This window comes from Heptranchias perlo, chromosome 2, assembly GCF_035084215.1.
Source record: "Heptranchias perlo isolate sHepPer1 chromosome 2, sHepPer1.hap1, whole genome shotgun sequence".
In the NCBI taxonomy this organism is placed as follows: domain Eukaryota; kingdom Metazoa; phylum Chordata; class Chondrichthyes; order Hexanchiformes; family Hexanchidae; genus Heptranchias; species Heptranchias perlo.
In genome coordinates this window covers 73,741,456-73,767,361 of record NC_090326.1, presented here as the reverse complement: position 1 = coordinate 73,767,361, position 25,906 = coordinate 73,741,456, and the positions used below count along the sequence as shown (strand labels likewise).

The 25,906-nt window shown below is 42.7% G+C and overlaps 1 protein-coding gene across 3 annotated transcripts in view; it reads left to right on the top strand.

Moving 5' to 3' along the window:
• LOC137340467 (retinoic acid receptor beta-like) overlaps window positions 1-25,906 on the top strand; it is a 193,454-nt gene that overhangs the window by 92,613 nt on the left and 74,935 nt on the right. For all 3 annotated transcript variants that reach the window (XM_068002936.1, XM_068002928.1, XM_068002919.1), the window contains one exon: window positions 3,599-3,759. In XM_068002936.1, coding sequence (XP_067859037.1) covers window positions 3,599-3,759 — 161 coding nt within the window. The remainder of the gene's footprint in view (window positions 1-3,598; window positions 3,760-25,906) is intronic.

The following is a 25,906-nucleotide window of genomic DNA, read 5'->3' as shown; positions in this document are numbered from 1 at the left end:
ATCCTTACCTAAGAAAGGATATACTTGCCATAGAGGGAGTGCAGCAAAGGTTCACCAGACTGATTCCTGGGATGGCAGGACTGCCATATGAGGAGAGATTGGGTTGACTCGGCCTGTATTCACTCGAGTTTAGAAGAATGAGAGGGGATCTCATTGAAACATATAAAATTCTGACAGGGCTAGACAGACTGGATGCAGGGAGGATGTTTCCCCTGGCTGGGGAGTCTAGAACGAGGAGTCGCAGTCTCAGGATACGGGGTAGGACATTTAGGATTGAGATGAGGAGAGATTTCTTCACTCAGAGGGTGGTGAACCTGTGGAATTCTCTACCACAGAAGGCTGTGGAGGCCAAGTCACTGAATATATTTAAGAAGGAGCTAGATAGATTTCTAGACACAAAAGGCATCAAGGGGTATGGGGAGAGAGCCGGAATATGGTATTGAGATAGAGGATCAGCCATGATCATATTGAATGGCGGAGCAGGCTTGAAGGGCCGAATGGCCTACTCCTGCTCATATTTTCTATGTTTCTATGCTTCTATATGTCCTTGAAGCATGTCCTGGACCCAACATCATAAGAACATCTCCTACCACCACCAGTGTGACATTTCTACTTCTCTTACCAACCATTTTTGTGGCTCTTCTAAAGAGATTGACGATAGTATAACATTTTGAGATTATGTTGTGAATTCATGCCCACTCAGTTCACCAAAGTGAAGGAGCTCTTTCCAGACGATACATTATCAGCCACCAAGAAAGCAGGTGGGTGGATGACCCAGTAACAGGCTCTGCCAATGCTACTTCAAAACCAGCTGCTAGGATGTGCACAAGAACTTCTGGGAAAGGTTTTCTTTTGAATTTCCTTTCTTATGGGGGAGTATAAGGCATCCACTCTGCATAGCAAAGCAGCTGTGTTTGGGAACAAAACTGTATGGTTGATTGTGGTGGAAGATGAGTCAAAACCTCCATTAGATTAGCTGTTGGAGGCACTAGGGGTGCACAGTGGGTTCGACACTAGTCTTTCACCTCTTGGACCTGGGTTCAAATCCATTCTGGATAAGGTGAAGGTCTCCTCTGCTGGCTGTAAGGATTCCATGTGAAATGAGTTTGGACAGCCTCAGTCCAGTTCCTGGGAGTTTACAGCACAAACTGTTCTACGTAACCTGACACTAATTTGCAGTCTCACTGCGAGAGACCACAGGATGTCTGGTGGGAAATGGAAATAATGCCACTCTCAGTGCACTAGGGCATGCTTTTCTAAGGTTGTGGCAAAATAGAGAGAACTTTATTCTGCATCTGGCTATGCTATACCAGACCTTGGAGTATTTGATGCTGATCTGGGAAGTGTTCTATTTCCCAGCATTAACATCCCTCGCCTTGATGAGCACAAAAATGTTGAAAAAAAAGTCAGCCTTTGAAATGAAGGATTGGCTCCTGCAATCTTGAAATAATTAGATTTGACTGAGTGTGTGAAACATGTTTGTGTATCTGTTACGTCCAATTTTGAAAAGCATCATACAGTTACTATCATTAATAAAGAAATGCAATACCAACAAATGATGAATTTAAGGCTCCAGTTAGTGTTGATGTCATACTGGTCCATAACTACTGTAAGTCTTTTTTTGGTAAATTTTAAGCCCATTAAGCATTATTTATTGATAATAGACTGCTTTTGAATCATATCTTAAGGAGAAACTTGTATCCAAATCAAGCCTGTTTGAAAAGCCATAAGATCACATGCAACATATACCAAGATCGGTATGATAATGAATTGACCTTCATAAATAGATTTTCATTTTTTTTCCTTTTCTAAGTTCTAAGTTTCTTTCCCTTTTGACAATTCATCACCATCCTTCTTTAGCCAGAAGTGTAGCACCATCTCGGCCGTGGGTTGTTCCATAGTTGTTATTATTGTTGCTCCTTCAATGGCTGGTGAGATGGGATTGAAGATTGCTGCATAACCACCTGGTATTGTGTCTTCCTGGGGTTGGACAGCTTTGGATCAACTCCAAAGCCATGGCCCTCATTGCAATCAGAGGAGCCACGTTGAAATGCTTACTTATCCACAAAATTATCAGGTTACTTTGAAGCAAGGAAACCTGATATGTAGAGGGGTTTTGCTTGAGGAAAATGAAAAATATCATGGAATTGTTGTTCCTATTTTTGTTTCAATTGGAAATGAAGGAATGCTTTGAACAAAAAGTACTCACCCTAGACTTCCCGGAGGAGAAATTCAACTTGTGTTCAAAACAGGCACAAAATCAGTGGAGCATCTGCTCAGCACATCGGCCTGAGATAATTTCGGTTTCAAGCCTCTTTTAAATGCCACCGGCGAGTTGTAGGCACCTGCTCCAGACGGTGGTCTGGTCTGGTGATGGGGAGGTGATTTGGGGAGGGCCCCGAATGGACGGGCAGCAGGATCAGAGATTTTTTTGGGCCCTGGGGAAGTACTCCTGTTTCTCCTTGGCCCACAAAGGTAAAAGCTTAAAATTTCCTGGGCCTTTTTCTGATCGACCATCAGCAATCCCTTTAAGGACCACTGGTTAGGCTACTCAGCACCTATTACAATTAGGTGGAGTGTGCAATCGAGGTACGACTAGCAGCATAGGAGCCTGAATTGTATATTTCAGCAGCCATACACCTGTTCCAGGTGACCGGGTCGCTCACCTGAATATGACATCAGGCAGGCCTTGAGCGTCAATGGGGCCGCTGAGGTGCCCCTCCAATTTTCAACTGCTGGCCTCCCATTTTTCAGGCACGTAACGGATGGCTGTGAGTTGAATCTCTCCCCCTCCTTCTCCTTTAAATGTCTCCCTGTCCTCAGCCTTTAGGTTCACTTTCAAAGTGGTCCTACTGTGAAACCTCATAGATGTATCTGTAAGTACCAAGTGCTGAAGTTCCTGGGGGAACTGAGTGGAATTTCTGCCTGCCCATTGCTGACCCCATCCGAAATCTTTGTGTATTTTCACCAAATGACAGATTCTAATGCATTTTATGCCATTGCATCATGTATTTGGCAAATGAACAGAAAAAGGTTTGCCAAAATCATTCCCCTTTGTTATTATGGTTGTGAATCGTCCTTGCTATTTACAATATACCAATACACCACTTACCTGCTTCCAGTTATATTTCTGTGTGTACGTTTACAGCCTTTTGTTTTCATCCTCATTGCATTTGAATGCTTTGTAAAATTGGTTTACCAAGCCCTCTGCAAGCTTTCTTCAGAGCAGTGACAGGGTTGTTAGTCATGTGAGTGTTGCTAATGATATGCATGTACATTCATGAATAAATATGTTGAGAGCTAGTACAAACAGGGCCTGACCACTTGCTTCTGTGTTACATACAGCATGTCCACACTAAAAGTCTGCATAAAGCTTTTCTTTGTTTTATTGAAAACCTTTTATAATTGGAGTAGTTTATGCAATGTTGCTACTTTGCGGCTTTGGATACTGACATGTGCCATCCACCTCAGAAAATGATTGACTGGCTGGTTGGAACAGTTGTTCCAATTCACAGTGTGCAATATTTTGCTGTAGGGTTTGAAAGTTTCTGCATTAATTGCGTTAAATATGCCTGATTGTGATTCATTCTCCTTCTAGCTGTAAGAAATGACAGAAACAAAAAGAAAAAGGAGACGCCAAAACAAGAGTGTTCAGAAAGCTACACAATGACAGCAGAATTAGAGGATCTAATTGAAAAGATTCGCAAAGCTCACCAGGAAACCTTCCCTTCTCTTTGCCAGCTGGGGAAATATACTACAGTAAGTATTGGGCCACAGATGTTTGTTGCTTTGAGCTATGCACAGAACGGTTAATTAGGTGATCCTGATTGAGAAGACATGTATTTATTAAGGACTTGGCTCATCAGTGATTGTGTTAATATAAGGAAAAACTAACAAAAGATTTTGTTGTACTGGTGTGGGAAAATCTAGATAAATGTACACCTTGACCTGTGTTACTAGTCATGAATTAAAAGGACAACTTCCCTGGGAGGTGCTGTCCTGTTGCAATGGGGGTGCAGTGCGCAGTGCTTGGAGGAAGGCATTAACACTTGAATTTTCTGTGGTACCCTCATCTGCCCTTCAGGTGTGTATAGAGGTGCACTATTGGGTGTAGGGCTAGTGAAGAGAAGTAGTTTGGGAGCATTTGTGCCATATAAAGGTAGCAGCACCGTTAAAAGGGAAGAAACAGCAAAAGCCTCATGCCAGGATTATATCGATATAGCTGGTTTGTACTGGTTATTGAACCTTGATTTTTTTTTTATTCTGTCAGCTGGTTCTGAATAATTGAAAGTAATGTAATCCATTATATCGACCACAAGTAAAAATTTGATAGTATCTGCTGTTCCCAGCTATTTTAAGGTGCCTACCCACTGTGAATATCTTCGTGCTGCTGTGCTGTAGCTGGTATGACAGTAGCATCCCTATCAGGGCTCTGGGTGCTCCTGCAGGCTGCCCTGGAGGGAGCTGTTAAAAGGGTGGCACTGTGGTGCCAAGCAGAAGGCAGAGGAACATGGAAAACAAGTGTGGGTGTGAAGAATGATAATGGGTGAAAGGAAGAAGGCGTTGGTTTGATTGTGAGGCTCGACTTTTTATTCTAGGTGACATGGAGCAGGTGGATGGTCAGGGGGAGGGGGATTCCTATTCTGTGGTAGCGAAACAGTTGTTAGTGGCTCTGGAGATGTCCAGGAAAATTTCTTCAGCAGTTGTCAAGGGGTCTTGTGGTTGCTGCTCCTTGTCTGCCTGCAAATAAGCCATTTGGCAAAAAGATGGGGTTTATAGTACTGAACACGGCCTCCATCAGAAAGTGAAAAAAGACTAACAGCATTCTGCAACAAGTACTGAAGCAGTAAAACCACTTTTAATTCAAAAAGACAAAATTAGAGACTTTTCTTGACAATACCAACTTGTCCCTAAGGACAGATAGCACCTAAACATCAGCTCTGGAAGCAATAGCATCAGGCTTTTCTGGGAGTAGTCTGTTCCCAAACTGCAGCCGGTACTATTATAGAAAATGCAGAGGCATCTGACATTCATTTGCATGTAATTTAAATTGCTGGTGTCCAAATTGAATATAGTTGCACCCGTTTTATGCGTCTAAAATAAGCAACGATAACTAATTTAGCAGGGCAGAGGCCCATGCCTGATTGGAAGGGGGTTTGGACCACTGCTAAATTGGCCAGGCCCCTTATTTTAGGTGACCTCAGCAGCCACCTGAAGTGAGCACAGACCTTATTTCAATGTTGAAATGAGACTCCTGCGCTCATTTCAGACTCGGATTCTTAAATTTATTTGCCTTAGACTAGATTGCAATTTCCAGGTCTTGAGCTGCCTAGCCAGTGGTCCTTAAAGAGCACTGGAGGCTGCTCAAAAAAGGTCCAAAAACTTAGAAAATGTTTCATACTTTGTGGAGTCGGAAGGAGCAGGCTCCTCCTGGCTCCAAAAAACAACTGCAGACTGCTGATCTTTTTCTGCTTTACATTTTATATTTTCATTACTGTCTGTGATGGAGAAATAAAGTCATGAGGTGCCAATAAACTGCATTTATTGTGGACTTTACTGTTTACAAAGTTTCAGAAGTCCCCATGCTGCTCCACCAGTGAGCAGTCACATTAAGAATATGGAAAGTAGCAGCAGAGCATATAAGTCTGCAGTTATGTTTTCACATTAAACATTGTAACAGTTTCAAAAGCAGGATCTTGTACAGATATATAGACTGGCTGTTCACTGATGAATAGTATCACAGTGCCAAGAGTTATTGTATACCAAAGTTAGAATCGTAAGAGTTTTACAGCACAGAAAGAGGTCATTCAGCTCATTACGCTAGAATTGGCTCTTTGAAGAACTATCTGTTTAGTCCCTTTCCCCAAACTCTCCTAAATTGTTCTTTTTCAAATGTTAATCCACTTATCTTTTAAAAACTATTATGGAATTTGCTTCCACTACTAGTTCTGGTAGAGCATTCTAGATCCTTACGGCTCTCTGCATAAAAAAATGTCCCCTAACCTCTCCCTTTCATTTATTTGGTAACAATCTTAAGTTTACGCCCCCTATTCACTGACTCAGCAAACAGTGGAAATCGTTTTTCCCAATTCACTTAAGCAAAACCCCTTTTCATTTGAACACCTATCAGATCTCCTTTTAACCACCTTTCTTTCAATGAAAAGAGTCCCAGTTTTTCCAGTCTATCCTCATAATTAAAGCTTCTCATCCCTGGTATCACCTTAATGAATATTTTCTGTACTCTCTCCATGGTCTGACATCTTTCTTAACATAGGGCACCCAAAACTGGACACAATGGGCATGATTTTAACTCTGAAAAACAGGTGGGTTGTGGGCACAGGGGGTGGGGGGGGGGGCAGTAAAATATTTTTGAATCTAAAACCCGACTCCAACCTGCCCATTCCTGGTTTTAACGGAGGCGTGACGAGGGGCGGGCGACCAACCTGCTCTTAGGAGGCAGGTCAGTCACTAATAGCTTTCAAGGAGGCTGCAGGCCTCCATTTTAACAGCTTTTTTGTTTTTAACCCTTGGGGGCCGGGATTCCCAGGCCTTCTACTTCAAGCCAAGTGAGAAAGGCGAGAAGGCCTGAAACTGCAGGTAAGTGCCTTTATCGCACAGCTTGTGGGCCTGGAGGAGCAGGAGTGCTTCCCCCAGGCCCAACAAGCCCACCTGCAGTGACCCCTCCCCCCTCCACGATCTCCGACCCCCTCCCACGAACTCCGACCTTCCCCCACGATCTATGACCCCCATTAATTTCCGCCCCCCCCACGATCTCCAACCCCCTCCCCTCATAATCTACGACCCCCGCAAGATCTCCGACCCCGACCGTCGATGACCCCTGATGACTCCCAACCACCAACCCCACCCATGACCGACCCCCCCCCAATCTAAGACTTACCTTCTCGCATCCTCTTCCTTCCGCTTCTCCCATTCCCTGTTAATCAGGCTGGCCTGTTGGGTGGGAAACCTTCAAAAAAAAAGACGTCCTTATGTCAAAATTGTAAGGACGTCCGGGAAACCTGTACTTCCAGGTTTCCCGTCAGGAATCCCCCCTGCCGTCTTCCTGGCTCGGAGTTAAAATTTAGGCCAATATTCTAACTGCCGCCTCACCCATAATTTGTTTAGGTTTAATGTTGCTTCTTGGCTTTTGTACTCTATGGCCCTATTCATAAAACTTAGGATCCCTTGAGTTTTTATACAGCTTTATCAACTGTAGCACGTTTATAGATTTGTGAATCAGGACCCCTAAGTGTCTCTGCTCTTCTACTCTTTGCGAAGTTTATCATTTAGTGCTTATTTCCCCTCCTTATTCTTCCTTCAAAATATATTATCTCACATTTATCCATATTAAATTTCATCTGACATCTATCTTCTCAATCTATTAACTTGTCCATGACTTACTGAAGTTGTTTACAGTCCCCTTCACAGTTAACCATATTTTTGTATTGTCTGCAGATTTTGGTATTATGTCCCTTATACCCAAGTCCAAATAATTTCTACACATTGAGAAGAGCACCCTTGGGGGTCACTGCGGTTTAATGCTTCCAGAATTGTGCCATCTGCTGCACAATATCTACATACAATATCTGGATCAGAAACAGCTTTTCTCATAGAAGTGAAGGTTACCACAGCATGAAACTTTCATGCCACTCCAGGAGACACCTGCCAGATCAGGCAGTCTGTAGTGCACACACGCAGCAAGGAAGTGACGACACCTTCATCACATTTCCCATGGTAAGGAGGCAGCAGCTGGACAGGAAGCACAGTTTTCACTGCGTGGCACGGTTCCTTCAAGAGCAAAGAGTCACACAAGGCTCCCATGTGAGCTCATCATATCAGCAAGCAAATAGTGTTCATATGGTATCTGACACTGTCATGCACATTAGTGGCTGTTATCCAGGAAGCAGCCAGGATGCCTTCATTTTGCAGTATTCCTGCAATATTTGAAGGAAAATAAAACACCTATCAACAGAGCAGAATCTCAGCCTGAATGCCTCAGCATCTGATTGCTGTTCAACAGCTGCCACTTCTACCTTCAAGAGAAGTGTGTCATGCAGTTTAGGCACAATGAAAGAGCTTGTGCAGCAGGGCTGTGGCTGTGCACAAGGTTTCAAATGGAACCTCCCAGAGAGTACGGCAGTTCCAACTTAGCTTTGTACCATGCTTGATGGGCCCAACAAGAAATGTGTACAAAAGTGAGTTTAGTCACCTTTATCTTGCTCTTGGTACCAGCAATGTTTTTCTTTATTTGCAGTCGTGTATGAGGGAACTGGGTTGACTGCATTCATTTGGTTGGTGACCTCCTTCCACACAGCAGGCACCTGCACTTCAGCTGAAGAGTGGCTTTCCCCCCAAATAGGGCCTGCCTTCTTAGATGCACCTTCCGTAGCAGGACTCCCAAACCTTCAGCCTCAAAGAAAGCAGTGTTGTCTACATGTCTCCACATTGCCATTGTGAAAAACCTTCTCCAATTTTATACAGGATTAGTTTGATTTTATCTCAAAGACAAAAGGGTAACTGGGCCTAGGAACTTCACTTTAGTTATTTTGGCAAATCTATTTTGTTTGGTTCTTTTAACCACACCCACTTCAAAGCTTTCTAGGGCTGTGTTAAAATTTACTGTTCCAGAGGATAACTCACCATTGGCAAAGTTCCAGAGTTTTTCATTGATAGTACAATTTTTTTAACTTAACAGTTTTAAAAATAGTTTTTATTTAATTTAAGTGAGGACTATTAAAGCACATTGGTGTTTTAATCACCTGAAAATCAGTAGAGCCGTGAATTGCAAGCTGACCTCCTTGTGTCAGAAATTTTACCCTACATTATGTTTGTTAAGCTCATATGGATAATCTATTAAACAAATTATACTAATTTTGTGTGGAAATTTGTTTGTTCAGAAACAAACTTTTCCCCATGAACTCAGAAAGCAAAATGCTGCCTTTACAAAGCTCAGGGTCAATGGGGCCGATTTTCTGACCAGCAGGATTGCACAAGAGTTTCATTTTTGTAGTCAATTTAATACTACCGAGCTATCATTCAACTTCACTTTGCGCTGCTCCATAATATAACTAAGTGCAACAACAATGCTAAATTATTTGCTTACCAAAAAGTCCATTCCCTTTAAAGAACTGCTGCAGACCTTGAATTAGCTGCAGTAATGCCAGATATCCCACTCCCAAATCTGCAAGCTCCCAGCGACTGGTGGATTGAACACTGAGAGTTTGCAATGAATATTTAATTAGGGCTGACCCTGGACGATTCATTGAGTTTGGCCCATGTGCTACTCAGGCAGGTGCAAGACCCACAATGCAATTTTTCAGCTGCATCCACACATGTCACAGGAAATCTATCCCGATTTCTATGCTAAATGGATAAACATATTGTAAGGTATGCAAATTGGAGCTACTTTTTAAATTATTTATTAGACAAATTAGAAAATAAACTTTCCTTTGTAATTCAAACATTATTGCTGTGTAATGTACACAAATTGGGTGTTATTTTTCAATGAAGCAAAGAGTATTATTTCTGCATTATCCTCTTTTCTTGTTGGCCAGCCATAGTATAGTCTATAGCATTATAAAATATCTCTTCTTCCCATCACATGATGCAAAGCTACATGGAAAAATTGGCAACCATAATGGCGGCAGTTGCCATTGGGATTATGTTCAAAGCAGCACCAAACCTGCAGTGTCCAGATAATTGTGTGAACTGCTGAAGTTTCCCTTTTTCAGTTTGATGCCCACAAATCCTTTCTAGTGTGTGCAGCTGTATAATGCATTCCTACTCATCCTGTATTCTTTGTTATTTATTTTAAAACAGGATCTGGTTAACTAAACACTCCTTTAATGATTTACGCATCCTAGTTATCCTGATACACAGTTATGGGAAAGTCAGTTGTGTTGAAGGCAAAAGAAACAGATTTCAAACAGTGGGTGTTTACAAGAACTGAGATTCAGTACATATCTGCTGAACTTTGTTTATATTAGAAATACCTCATCAGCACTAACACATGTTTTATGTTGCCATCTTTATGTTTTTGACATAATCATATTCATGTAACTTATCAAGACGTTGCCTTGATAAATAATTCAATTTTTTATGTACTTTCTTACTTGTTTGTTTTTTTTGTTTATTCTTTAAATTTAAAAAATAAATCCCACACATCTCTGGTAGTTAGTATTAGAAATCTATAACATAGTCATTGCCCCATTAATAAATAAAAATGAATTGTGTGATTGATGTTTTCTGTTCTTCAATGATCTGTTTATTCTGATACACAGTATCAGTTTAAAACTTAGCAGTAACTATTAACAGTGCTTTAACATAAGTTCAGTGTGCTATGGAGCGGTGGTACCTGTGTTTGTGTCCGAGATTATGTCCACAAACTGAGCACTCAATCTAATCCAAACTGTCGGTGGAAACCACTGAGCAGTGACAATATACCTGCCCATAGAGGTAGGGGGAAAATTGTGAGACAATCTCACATACCTCTTAGCCTGTGGTTACAGAACTGCTTTGGCAGTGGCCTGGCAACTGGGCACTTATCTGCACAGTCAACCACCTTATAAGGTGGGCAACAGATCTCAGCATAGGGGAAGCTAAAATAGCTGAAGGAAAAAAACTTCAGTCGTAATTTTCAAAAATGCCTGAAGGACCTTAAGCCCAAATCAGTTTTGTGGTGTTGCTTTTCCCCTGCAAGTCACAAATAAGTCCTTGATCTCAAAACTGTAGCTTGTGAGGATGTTACTATGTTAATAAATAATGCAAAGCTTTAAAGAGAAATTACTGATGTGGCGATAGTCAATTGCACATGAAAAAACTTGAAATTCCAAATTGTTTCATACCTACGTACAAAGCCCATTGGACTGAATATTCCAGACTCTGTGCCACTGGTGGAGCCTCGCATACAGTGGGCGGCTTATCGTACAGTTGCACACACTGGAGTGCATTGTCTGCAATTTTCTATACATTAATGGTGATGGATGGTAAAATTGCAGGCAGTGCATTCGATAGGGGTAATTTTGACTTTGGGCCATAGTGTAAATCCAGCTATCTGATAAGTTGCCCGTTATACATCTCTCCTGGTTTTCATTTCCATTGACTTCAATGCTCCGATATAGCCCGTTTTACACTATTGCCCGATGTCAAAATTACGCCCAATTTGTTTATTTCTGCTTCTTGAATAATTTTCACGACTTACTCTCATTGAGTGAATGCTTTTCTTCTCAGAATATACATAAAGTTACAGCTCAAATTACCTTTAGAAACTACGTGACTTTGACTATTTTGGTAAACTATTGCCGATTAAAAGTAATACCAATATGAAAAAGTTTATATTTTGGAAGATAGTCACAGCAATTGAAAATATCCAATAAATACTACAGATCTCAATTTTTGGGAAAATTCATCTGAATTCCACTTCTCCAAATATTTACATCTTACTGATGTAACTGGAAGATTATAGTCAAGCTGTATTTGTTAAAGACAATGCTATGGAGAATACCAACAAATCTTCAGTAATTAAATGTCAGCTTGGCTCAGTTAGCACCCCTCTCACCTCTGAGGCAGAAAAGAAGAGCCCAGAATTTCAGATTTTGACTTTCAGATTTTTCTGGATGAAAAGCATGGAATGACAGCTGGGTGCCCATGGGAGAAAAAATGCCCTGCATGTCATGTGGCACAGTGCCACCTCTCTCACTCCCAGAACTACAGATCAGTATCAAACAAAGTTCATATTGAAGGCAGGCAAGGTAACAGACCAGTCACATTCCCTTTTCTTCCTTGAGCACCATGGACACGAGCACACTATTCACCCTCTAAAATAAATAGCTGCACAAGTAACCCTTCACAATGCAAAATGGTTAATGGGTTCACTAACTCGGTATATTTCAAGATATTTTGCGACTCCCCTAACAGGAATTACTTACAGGCAGAACCTTCCTCCACTGTAATAGAATGTTATCAGTAGAGCTGTTACATCAGCTGTTTGACGCCACCTGAGAGATGTCCCTCCAATGCTAGTCTTATCCTAATTAATGCAGTCTTGTTACAGGAGAAACTTGCACACAAGGCCCATGAAAGACAGGGGACCGGAGGGGGCATACCAAACATTAGAGTGCTGACATCCTATAAAGAGCAGGCCTTAGAACTGGTGGGAGGCACTCTGCTCCAGCCATGAGAGATAGCAAGGTCGATGGGACAGTGCAGGCAAAGACTTAGACGTTCACCATGGCATTCGTGTGAAGCAGCAGACAGCCAAAATCTTCCTTATTCCTCACTGTCTCCTTCATCCAAAGGGGCTATGCTCAACAATTCTTAGCTTACGCTCTCCTTTTCTGTGGATCTATCACAGTAACAGGGGACAAATGATGATAAAGTGAAGTAAGATGATAAGGAGGACGAGAGGAGGGAAGAAAATTCTTTCTGGTGAACTATGATGATGCGGACGATGATGAAGACAAGGAGATCAATGGCCTGGCTGGTCTAATAGCTGAAAGACAAATAACGGCTGGGAGTGGAGCCATGGAGGGTCTCCCTAAGTTGGGAGTTCCAGCTCCTCCGGCTGTATGGGGGACCCAGTGTATGTGTGCCCCACCAGGGGTGTCCAGGCCCGGCAAGCAGCCTGCACACTTAAAAAATTTAGCAGATGCGTCCCTTGCTTAGGAAGCCAACATTGCCATTGGTGGGGTCAGGGGGTCTGACCAACTCCCCCTCTCTCCGGCAGGCGTGGCCAGGCAGGTGCTGAAGATACGGAAGAAGTAGCGCTTGTAGCTGCCTGGTCCATGCAAATGATGTGACCTCCCACTGACCCCTTAAACTCTGGCAGGGTCAGTATTGGAGGACGACATCGAATGCAATCCTGGTGTAGCTGCTGGGAGCACAATCTGAGGAATTTCAGAATCACTGTATCTTCCTAAACTTAAGTTATAGAGGTGAGTTAGGTACGTTTCAGTACCCCTCTTCCCCACTCTGCTGAGTTGCTGGTCTCAACTGTGTTCCTGCGGGGAGGCAGAGGCTAGGTACAGCTTAAAAAAACATCCATGAGTACTCTTCCGAAAGACCAAATCAAGAGCGGGATTAACAGAGGCCTGGAAGCAGATTACCTGCCTGCCTTCTGCATGTTTATGTATGGCCCATGGGGGATGAAGGAGAAAATGGTTACTATTGACTTAAACATTCTTGACTTGGGCTTAGTATGTACAGTACCGGAGGCTTCAGCCCTGAATAAGGTCTGATTCTCTAAGTCCTGACTGTTTGCAGTGTTTAGAAGGAAAGTCAGGTACTAAAGTGGACTTCTATTTAAAAAAAGGGCTAGTTGCACATCAGACAAAGATTTAACTCGCATGTGTATATTGATGCATTTGCTAAATGGGATAGTGGGGAGATAAATTGGATAGCTAGATGAAGAAGAGACAGAGGCATCAACACTGCAAGTTGTTGACTTAATACATGAAGCGTGATTTGGGAGTTTTCAACTGAGACTGCTTAGTGGGCATTTATCGGCAAAAGGAAAACAGATAGACCTGTAAGAATGATGTACGGTTTATATATTTGTACATATAATCACATTTCAAAAGTGTTACCGATTTTGTGGAGCACTCTACATCCCTGGGAAGATTTTCACTTTGTTCTCTTTACTATGCATTGCCATTGAGTATTCCACAGCATCTGCACCAGCCGATTCAGCCTGCCCAATTCCCAGGTTCATCAGTACATCACAGAATTATACAAATTTAAGCACAGAAGGAAGCCATCATGCCTGTGCTACTGCAAGCTCCATGTTAGAACTGGCTGCCCTAATCCCTTTTCCCTGCTCTTTCCCTGTACTTGTTTTCCAATGTCCATATTTTTCCAGTGTCAACATGACTCATTTGAAAGCATTCTCGCCTCTTGAGTCAGAAAGTTGTGGGTTTAAGCTCCACTATAGAACTTGAGCACATAATCTAGTCTGACATCTCTCTGAAGTACTGAAGGAGTGCTGCATTGTTGGAGGTGAGACGTTAAACTGAAACCCCATCTGCCAGTTCAGACGGATGTCAAAGATCCTATGGCACGTTTAAAAGATGTGGAGATGCCGGTGATGGACTGGGGTTGACAATTGTAAACAATTTTACAACACCAAGTTATAGTCCAACAATTTTATTTGAAAATCACAAGCTTTCGGAGGCTTCCTCCTTCCTCAGGTGAATGTCAAGAAATCCTCGAACCTTTCGCATTTATAAATCACAGAACAATACCTGGTGATTACAGATAATCTTTCCAACTGCCCGTTGCCAAGGCAATCAAAGTGTTCAGACAGAGAGGTGTTACCTACAGGACCACCGAATATACAAACAACAAAAAAAAAACAGAGAGAGAGGCAGAAACATAGAAACATCCGGAAGGAAGAGAAAGACAGCAAATTACCCGTTATATTAAAAACAGATAACTTTTGTTCGCTGGTGGGGTTACGTGTAGCGTGACATGAACCCAAGATCCCGGTTGAGGCCGTCCTCATGGGTGTGGAACTTGGCTATCAATTTCTGCTCGACGATTTTGCGTTGTCGTGTGTCTCGAAGGCCGCCTTGGAGTACGCTTACTCGAAGGTCGGTGGCTGAATGTCCTTGACTGCTGAAGTGTTCCCCGACTGGGAGGGAACCCTCCTGTCTGGCGATTGTTGCGCGGTGTCCGTTCATCCGTTGTTGCAGTGTCTGCATGGTCTTGCCAATGTACCATGCACTGGGGCATCCTTTCCTGCAACGTATGAGGTAGACAACGTTGGCCGAGTCACAGGAGTATGAACCATGTACCTGGTGGGTGGTGTCCTCTCGTGTGATGGTGGTATCTGTGTCGATGATCTGGCATGTCTTGCAGAGGTTACCGTGGCAGGGTTGTGTGGTGTCGTGGACGCTGTTCTCCTGAAAGCTGGGTAATTTGCTGCGAACGATGGTCTGTTTGAGGTTGGGTGGCTGTTTGAAGGCGAGTAGTGGAGGTGTGGGGATGGCCATAGCGAGGTGTTCGTCGTCATTGATGACATGTTGAAGGCTGCGGAGAACATGGCGTAGTTTGTCCGCTCCGGGGAAGTACTGGACGACGAAGGGTACTCTGTTGGTTGTGTCCCGTGTTAGTCTTCTGTGGAGGTCTATGCGATTTTTTGCTGTGGCCCGTCGGAACTGTCGATCGACGAGTCGAGCGTCACATCCCATTCTTACGAGGGCGTCTTTCAGCGTCTGTAGGTGTCCATCGCGTTCCTCCTCGTCTGAGCAGACCTTGTGTATTCGCAGGGCCTGTCCATAGGGGATGGCCTCTTTGACGTGGTTAGGGTGGAAGCTGGAAAAGTGGAGCAGCGTGACGTTGTCCGTGGGCTTGCGGTAGAGTGAGGTGCTGAGGTGCCCGTCTTTGATGGAGATTCGTGTGTCCAAGAAAGAAACTGATTCTGAGGACTAGTCCATGGTGAGCTTGATGGTGGGATGGAACTTGTTGATGTTATCGTGTACTCCTCAGAATCAGTTTCTTTCTTGGACACACGAATCTCCATCAAAGACGGGCACCTCAGCACCTCACTCTACCGCAAGCCCACGGACAACCTCACGATGCTCCACTTTTCCAGCTTCCACCCTAACCACGTCAAAGAGGCCATCCCCTACGTACAGGCCCTGCAAATACACAGGGTCTGCTCAGACGAGGAGGAACGCGATGAACACCTACAGACGCTGAAAGACGCCCTAGTAAGAATGGGATGTGACGCTTGACTCGTCGATCGACAGTTCCGACGGGCCACAGCGAAAAATCGCATAGACCTCCTCAGAAGACTAACACGGGACACAACCAACAGAGTACCCTTCGTCGTCCAGTACTTCCCCGGAGCGGAGAAACTACGCCATGTTCTCCGCAGCCTTCAACATGTCATCAATGACGACGAACACCTCCACTACTCGCCTTTAAACAGCCACCCAACCTCAAACAGACCATCGTTCGCAGCCAATTACCCAGCTTTCAGGAGAACAGCGTCCACGACACCACACAACCCTGCCACGGTAACCTCTGCAAGACATGCCAGATCATCGACACAGATACCACCATCACACGAGAGGACACCACCCACCAGGTACATGGTTCATACTCCTGTGACTCGGCCAACGTTGTCTACCTCATACGTTGCAGGAAAGGATGCCCCAGAGCATGGTACATTGGCGAGACCATGCAGACACTGCAACAACGGATGAACGGACACCGCGCAACAATCGCCAGACAGGAGGGTTCCCTCCCAGTCGGGGAACACTTCAGCAGTCAAGGACATTCAGCCACCGAACTTCGGGTAAGCGTACTCCAAGGCGGCCTTCGAGACACACGACAACGCAAAATTGTCGAGCAGAAATTGACAGCCAAGTTCCGCACCCATGAGGACGGCCTCAACCGGGATCTTGGGTTCATGTCACGCTACACGTAACCCCACCAGCGAACAAAAGTTATCTGTTTTTAATATAACGGGTCATTTGCTATCTTTCTCTTCCTTCCGGATGTTTCTATGTTTCTGCCTCTCTCTCTCTGTTTTTTTTTGGTTGTTTGTATATTCGGTGGTCCTGTAGGTAACACCTCTCTGTCTGAACACTTTGATTGCCTTGGCAACGGGCAGTTGGAAAGATTATCTGTAATCACCAGGTATTGTTCTGTGATTTATAAATGCGAAAGGTTCGAGGATTTCTTAACATTCACCTGAGGAAGGAGGAAGCCTCCGAAAGCTTGTGATTTTCAAATAAAATTGTTGGACTATAACTTGGTGTTGTAAAATTGTTTACAAACGTTTAAAAGAGGAGTAGGAGGTTCTTCTGGCATCCTGGCTAACAAGCATCCCTCAACCAACACCACCCAAAACAGTAATTTATCTAATTTGCTGTGGGATTTTGCTGTCTGCAAATTGGCTTTGCTTTGTTTGCCCACATAACAACAAGTGAAATGACTTCACTTCAAAAAAATAATTAATTGGCTTTAAGTATATCCTGAAAATATGATAATGCACTGTATAAATGCATGTTCTTCCATTCTTCCCTAGTGAATTCAGGTCTGTTTTTCCTAGTCTTTCATCAAGACTATATTCTCTCATCCAAATCTAGTTTGCATCTTTTCCATAACTCCAATATCTAGTCTATAATGGGATACCCTATACTGCACACAGTATTCCCAAATGTGGCTTAATCATGCCATTGCATTTATGTCGACAGAATACGCTGATGACAGTCCACCAATCAGAAAGCATTTTTTGAAAGCCACACCAGTATGAATATACTGAGTGCCAGCTTCCCATCTCTACCATTCCTTCTAATTCAGAATGATGTGGAGTTGGCAATGGACTGAAAGAACTAGGCTCCATTAAATGGAACGTTGAAAGCTTTCTTTAAAAACCCACAAGCACAGAATGAGTCGCTATTGTGACAAGTAAAGAAAGTAGCAGTAAAGACAGAGGTCCCAAATTCCCGCAGGGCCATTGGCATGTTCCTGGGTAAGTCGGCTAGGGATGCAGCGTTGCCACAGGAAAATCAGCTGGTGCCAGGATATGCTGGGCCTCAGCCCAGGCTGCCATTTTGTGCAGGAGCCTGATTGGGATGGAATTCTGTCCGCCAGTAATATCAGTGGGAGCGGTGTCAGGGATTTCCCACGTCAGGGATTTCCTCTGCCCTGGTCTCCTTACCACTTAGTGCTTTGGACATTGGGATGAACCCGGCATACAGGCCCACCTGGGGGTCCACAACTGGGGCCCTGGACCCCCAGTAAAACCTGCCGCTCTGCCCCTTTATAGAGGTAGCTGATTGAGCCAACTTAAATAAATAATTATGCTGATAGTGCCTGCCACTGCATTGGTGATTGGCCAGTGCTGCTTTTCCCACCCCCTCTAGTGGGTACCTAAGAAGTGGCCCATAGTGATGTGGGTGCCCACTGCTGCCGTGTTAATAAGGTGACCCCCCCCCAGCCCCCAATGCTAGACATTCTGGCACGGTCCGGAACAGTTGTCATGTGTGCCTGCTCCATTGCACTTCCACTGGCTGAGCAGGACTTCGAATCTTTGGCCCCAGAGCATGCTGCCTCACTGCCAGCCAGCTCTTCTCAGGGAATCATCAACAATGGTCTGCATCTCTTACCTGCAGTTTTTAAATGGAGCTGAAATTTATTTCCCTTTTGAATTTTTGATCTGTCTTTACGTTCATTTACAACCACTGTCTACGATAGTAATAACCTATTAAAATAATTAACACTCAAATTGGATGCTGTATTTCGTGCAGATTAGGGTAAATTTTGCCCGGCTGCACTCTCAGTAGTTCTGCTTTTCCGGTCATAACTTACCCTATTAACTTGACATGAATTTGCATGTGACATGTCATGAAAAATATGTGCATCCGACTTTGTGCTTGTGTTGCACATTATGCTCCATATTGGACCTTAAAGGAGTTAAGAGGTCTGTAAATAAACAAGAGCTTTCATCTCATGTGTTGAATACTGGCCTGACTTCAGCCAGTACGAACCAAAACATTGCCGAACTAGGGTGGGTGGGTCGAGAGTGGAAGTTTCAATGTATTTGGGAGGCTAGATTTCTATACGGTAGGAAAAGGAAATCCAGGAAATAGAAGTGCAGCGTCAAAGGTAGCTTTGATATTGATATAAATATTGACCTTTAAAAACAATCTATATTTTAGTTCATTGATGTATCTGTTCTATCCCTGAAGTCCTGTCTATCACATGCCACTGAGTGTCAGATATATACTGCCACATGTGGAAAGGAATCAACACAAGAGAAAGGGTTTTTTTGTCTTTACCGCATGGCTGGTAAACTGGTGGAGCGGATCGCCTGCCTGCTATAGATCTCACCCGATTTTCAGTCTATCGGAGCAATAGAATGGAAAACAGCTGGGTTCTGTAGCAGGTGGCGATCTGCTCCAGATTATTGACCGTGCAGTGAAGATGAAAATTAACCCCATTAAGTTGGAAAAGCACTCAAACCAGATCCATAGGAAACATTTTGGAAGGGATACATTTATCTCATGGACAGTCTTTCGTCTCTAAACCTGTAGCTCTTTACCCTTTCCCCCTAATCTAAAGAAGCTGTTTCACTTCCAGTTTTTACTTAAAATTTTTGTCATCTCATCCTCTGCCATGTAATCTTCCAACCCTAATTGTTCAGTTTTATTTCAATTCAGTTGCTTTCTGGAATTTTTTTAAAGTTTAACTTGCGTTTTCCTCATTTTCTGTGATATACCTTGTCTGTCTTTTTTGTTGGTTTGTAATTTATAAATTTGACTTTCTCTTAACCCTCGCCCTCTGATTGGTTTATATGACTGGCAGAACACGGCAGCAAGGATGTGCAGAACATCTTTTTCTTACAGTATGGGACAGGCCATTCAAGAAATAACTATTCTTGCCTATTGAATCAAAATTGAAGTCATCAGTGTTAAATTACCACTGCCCCTGTGAATATGACTAACATTCCCAACAAAGATGTCATCTTTGAATGTTGTTCTGAAAACAAAAGTGGCATCAACGTTTGCGCTGGATATGACCAGGACTGTCCTGCTTTTTTAATGGAGGAAGATGTGTCCATATAAAGCCTTTGGAGAAACTTCAGGATTATGATGTTTTCAAGGAACATGAAGCTAATTTCACAAATCAGTGCCACTATTATTGCCATTAGTTGCAGTGCCCCTAATTATTTTTCTTTTGCAAAAAAACTTTATTTAAAGATTTTCATGACAGTCAAAACAGCAAACTAGAAAAATAAAGAGAAAAAAACAAGTTACACCAACAACAATTGCCAAGTAGTGATGACAACTGTGATTACAAAACATGCCAACCTGAAATATGCAATCTGATAACAAGACTCAAATTATGAAAAGGGCAAGACTTATATATCAGTAAAAAGCAAAATACTGCAGATGCTGGAAATCTGAAACATAAACAGAAAATGCTGGAAACACACAGCAGGTCAGTCGGCATCTGTGGAGAGTTAACGTTTTGGATGTGGGCCCTTCTGCAGAACTGAAATACAAAAGCTGGAGAGACGTATTAATACCACTAAAAGGGGGGAAAGGGGGATATATTCAAAGAAACCGACAAATCCAGAGAGGAATCATGAGTGGAGGGGTGTAGCGGATCATCACAGTCAAGTCAAGTAATGGACAGAAGCATTAAGACATTAAAGAAACAAAGAGTACGTGAATAGCTAAGGAAGTGGGAAGGTTTGTGGAAATGTGAGAAAATGGAAGAGATGGATCAGGTCTGAAATTAAAACAGGTTTGAAAATGAAAATATAGCTAAAGTCTGAAGTTACTGGAGTCACCTTAGTGTTCTAACCAGTTTTTGAAACTTGCATTGTTGTGTTGAGGCCTTTACAAAGGTCAGAGTGGGAATAGGTGAGCGAGTTATAGTTACAGATTTATAAATCTCTGTGTATCAAAAGCATGTGAAAAGAGAAGTACCCCTATAGATTGATTGGGCCAAGATATAGCTGACTGTTACTGGATCCAGAATGCAAAATGTGACATTTCAGATCAGAACCAACCATCGAATATCATTACTAAGTTATCAAAGGTCAGCAGTTGTCATATTTTACTCCAACCTCACAGACGGACTTTAGGCAATGGTTTCTGGGAATTTCAAAATTAATTATTGAATTAAATAATGGCGGAACATATACACTTGAAGTAAATTTTGCAAGGATCTGTGCTGCAGGTCGGGCCTTGCAACAGCCAGTGTACATCAAAAAAACATGGAGACATGGCTCACTAGTTTCAGATATGCACTGGCTGCATGTGAGGCCACCTACCTTCTTATTTATTTATTTATTTAATTTATTTAGTTATACAGCACGGATAGAGGCCCTTCGGCCCATCGTGTCCGCGCCGGCCATCAAGCCCTGTCTACTCTAATCCCATATTCCAGCATTTGGTCCGTAGCCTTGTATGCTATGGCATTTCAAGTGCTCATCCAAATGCTTCTTGAATGTTGTGAGGGTTCCTGCCTCCACAACCCTTTCAGGCAGTGAGTTCCAGACTCCAACCACCCTCTGGGTGAAAAAGTTCTTTCTCAAATCCCCTCTAAACCTCCCGCCTTTTACCTTGAATCTATGTCCCCTTGTTATAGAACCCTCAACGAAGGGAAAAAGCTCCTTAGTATCCATCCTATCTGTGCCCCTCATAATTTTGTACACCTCAATCATGTCCCCCCTCAGCCTCCTCTGCTCCAAGGAAAACAAACCCAATCTTCCCAGTCTCTACCTTCTCCTACATACGCAGAAGCATGTATCGATTATGTGACAATGGCCACATGGAATCTGCCTACCCCTATGTGTGAAGGTGCATTCCGTAGAGATTGTGAAAACAGATATGTGCAGCCTTCTGGCTGTGGTCATGGAAGGAGTAGTCAGCAGGTTGTCCTCAGCAACCTTGCACTGAAGGAGATGGTGGTGGGCAATGAAATTGGTGGAAAGCACACAATGGACCGTCATGGAAGGTTGAGAAAAAGTGAAGGAATTCATGGGTAAGAGGTAAGAAATCATTCTAGTACTTGTTGGCACAGAGCGTTAATAAGAGATGATGTGGCACGTGTCTATTTTGCCCCTCCTGGTGAAGTCCTTGAATTTGTTTCAGCACAGGAGCCATGTCCTCTGGGCAGTGCCACTGGCAGTGATGCTGTCTATCATCTTCTGCTATGTTTTTTGCCCCACTGTCTGGGCTTCCTGCAGCCATGGAATAAGAAAACATGTTTCCACCTGTGCCCCATTTCTTGCAGCAAGATTTCTGTGCTTTCCTCATTAAAGCAGGGCACCCTGCTTCTCCCACTACTGCTGCCAGACATTACGTGCACTTAAAAAAAGTAATGAGACTTTCAACAGATGCAGCCAAATTCCCAACAAAACCCTGACAGCCAAACTCCCTAAAACAGCACTGCGCCCGTAAGTTGTGCATTTGAATTTCCTCCGCTGAGAGGGTGTGCAGCCAATCACAGGTACTAAGCATACCCACACCCACAAAATTTAATTGGCCTGACTTGATTTCAACACTGTGGGGAAGAAGCAGAGAAAGCTGGATGGCATATTTGGAATTTAGGATGAAATCCAGAGGACCACTGACCATTGTATAGAAACAAACAAGGAAGGTAGGAGAAATGTTATTGATAATTTTCTTGATTTGAGGGCGAGTATAACGTTTTTTATGCATTTGTTCTCTTAGAAATATCAAAGCTAAATTCATGACCCTAACTGGGAAGCTCCACTTGAAGGGAGCACAGGTCACAGATAGGGCTACAATATTGTAGTTCTGGATCACCAACCTGTGCTCCCTGGGAGTGCAACATCCTATGAGAGTATGGAATCACGGAATTAGCCCTACCGTTGATACAATCAGATATCCAACTTGGTCGGGAGAAAATGACAGTTGTAACCACATTGATAAAATAAATACAGTGATGTGATTGGTTGAAATCGCATCCTTTTAAATATTTGTTTTTTTTAGTGAGATCTTTTGCTGATTTATAATTCAATGAATCAGCAAACTTAAGTTGCTTATTTGAACCAATGAGAAAAACATGATGCTTAATTATTTTTATCCTGCAGATAGATTTAATTTGCCACTTTAGATTTAAGGGGTAATTTATTAGACTCTGTCGATTTTTACTCAGTTTTTCAACTATTGCTTGGAAAATCAATCACCTGACAGAATTTCCAGTGTGCGTTCTCATCACACGAGGCTCACCACTAGCTTGAAGTTGGAAAATTACTACTTTAATATGCGATGTGGGGCCTTGCAACAGCCAGTGTACATCAAAAAAACATGCGATGCGTGATATAGAAGACTCTTAATTATATAGATAGATATATATTGATGGCGTCACTCCTTGACCATCTTCACTACAGACCCCAATGCATGTATGTCTCTTTTGGGAGTCTGGTGATACAGTACTGCAAAGCTGCATTTATATTAATGTGAGTGGGGAGTTGGTGCTGCTGCTTACCAAAGTACTAGTGTTGTGCAGTCAATGGCAACCCCAGTGTAAACCTACCGGATTTGTTAAAGTAGTGTCTACCTAGACACTGGTTTTAATAAATGGGATTAGTGCATTATAAAGCCTCAGTTCAACTTCTGTGGACTTGTACTTCATTGTTCTGGTTATATATCCCAACATTCCATTTGCTCTTTCGATTGCTCCTCCACAATGTCTCAATATCTGAATCTCCTGAGCTGTTTGCTAAATTTCTCTCTGCTAAATCTGTTTCCTTTGTTGTATACTTGTGCCACTCATTTCTTACTTATTTCTGTCCAGTAGTGTGAGAAAGGAGTTGGAAGAGCATCCCAGATGTGGGAGCGATAGTCAAATCTTGGACGGAGTTGAGCTTTATGGAGAGTTAAAAGTTTTTGAGGAGAAAAGAAATTTTTGTCAGAAAAGTGGAAACTGAATTTCTTGGAGACAGTTTCAGCAATGAAGGAGATATGGGAGTTCCATTTGAGATTAGAAGAGATAGTGAGGCCAAGAATACCAGTATTGTATCTGTGTTGCATGGTGAAATTAGAAACCTACTATTAAATTAAACAGGTCTGGCACTCCTTTGTGAAGTTATAGTTCTTTAAAGCTAACTATTTAAAACATAATCAATTTGGGCTTTCAATAGGAAAGCCGAATTGAACATAATACCAAAAATACTTACCCTTTAGATGGCCTGCAGCTCTGGGGAATTCCAGTCTCCATAAGCCAGCTTTTACTGAACATACTGTAATGCTGAACATACCACGATATTACAGTAGCTTTATTATCTCATTATCCATAGAACTAAAATGAACACTGGAAAAACAATTGTGAACAAAGTAACAAATTTTAAGCATCTGCTCACACTATTTCACCTTTTTCCCCATTTTCTTTCTTCAATTTTTATTAGTTTTACTTCTAGCTAATACGCTGTATTATGTACTTTATATTTACTTTTCATCTTCTCTAAGCATTTTTCTGATACCCTGGGCAATAAAAAATTGACATCTGATTGGCTGAAAAGCTGGAATTTGGAGCCAATTTTTCAGCCAGTTGAAACCAATGAATCTGAACCTTTAATGGAAATTTTCAGCATCAAACCCAACACACCACAAGTTATCTCATTCGTGCCCCTGACAGCTTGATCGTACCCAGATGAGATAACCACGTCTCAGGCGATCTCAGTGTTAAATACTCAAAGGTCGAGTGTAAGGAGGGTGTAATTCTGCATAAAACATCCCATTCTGTAGCTAAAGATAATGCATGCTGGAGTTTTACCATTATAATAGCTTCTTCAGGTATCAGTTTTAGGACTTTGCTTAAGGTTCTATCTCTTGTGCACCCGTATAGGAACAGTAACTAAATTATTCTGACACGAGGATGTGGTACACAAAGGGTTAACTGCCTTGGCATTTTTAATATTTGGAAAACGCACAAGGAAATAGATCACATGACATTTACTAAATATAGTGCCCTTTTTGTACTTCAAATTAATGAATTTTCCAAAAGAAAATGTCTACGAGGCTTTAAAAACCTGCATTCTGCTGGTAAACAGACACATGCTTTGTGTTTATGTTCAGATTTTAAACAATGTAATAGCTTCCCACAAATGGACAATTTAAAAAAGCTGTTTTCAATTTTTGAAAGCAATGTGAAAATTGTTGGTATTGGAAAAAAACACATGGCTACGTGCTCATCTGGCGGTAGCTTCTTGTCCCTGCCCTTGTTTGCCATAGTCAAAACAATCAATGCAGGCATTCTGCTAAATAACAGGAATTACTGCAGTGGCCAAGCACGTTCTGCTCCCTCAGGGCCTCTGCTGCATTCTGGATTCTGTTCCTGATAAGAGTCAGCTGGTGACGAGCGTCAGAAACTTGCTTCAAATCTCATGCTTTTCAAAACAGCTCAAAATTATTTTTCAGATCACATTCTTAGCTCCAGGTCAGCTGACAGTAGTAGTACTGTATTAGCATTGCTTGGGCTCACAAACTCCACTGAAATAGATCCATTAGAATCTTAGGAACAGTATTAGAGCTTAGCAGAGACCTGTCTCAGAACCCAATCATGTGCATGTCTTATTGAACTGTCATTGAGATAATGCACTGAGAGTAGTTCATAAAAAGTCTCACAAGCATGCAGACGTCGTTGAAGCTCAGTTGTTTTTCCACTGCACTTGTATCAACTTCCTGACAGTCCCTTGTGCTTCTGTGACTCATTCTGTATACCGTATATCAAACAGCAGCCTAAGAGCTTTTGAAAACGTGTCAGTGAATCCTTGGTGACAAATAAAGCATTAAAGCAGGCACTTCCCACACAATACCCCACATGTGCAATAATCCCTTGTAATCGGGTTGTAACAACAATATATTTATATTTATAGCACTTTTAACGTAGGAACAGGTCCCAAGGCACTTCACAGAAGCAGAAAGAAGATCAGATGCTGAGCCAAAGAAAGAAAGTTTAGGAGGGGTAACCAAAACTATGGTCAAAGGGATGGGTTTTATGGAGGATCTAAAAGGAGGAGAGGAAGGTGGAGAATCAGGAAGGGGGGGTTAAGGAAGGAATTACAGTGTGTGGGGCCTAGTTGTCAGAAAGAATAGTCACCAATGGTCAGGCAAAGGCGGGGGGGCGTGGGGTAGGGAATGCACAAGAGGAGGGAGTCAGAGGAACAGAAAGTTCACATGGAACTGGCGTTGTTGGACTGGAGGAAGTACAGAGATAGGGAGGGGTGTGGCCGTGAAGGATGGGGGACCAAGAGCCGGTGTAGTTCAACAAGGACAGGGATGATGGGCAACCAAGACTCAGTGTGGGATAGATACCTGTCATAAAGGTGTGCAAATTAGGCTGCCAAAGTGGAAGGTTCAATGTAGCACAGTTGGGGACTGGATATTGCATTAAGTTGGCATACTGAGCTTTCACT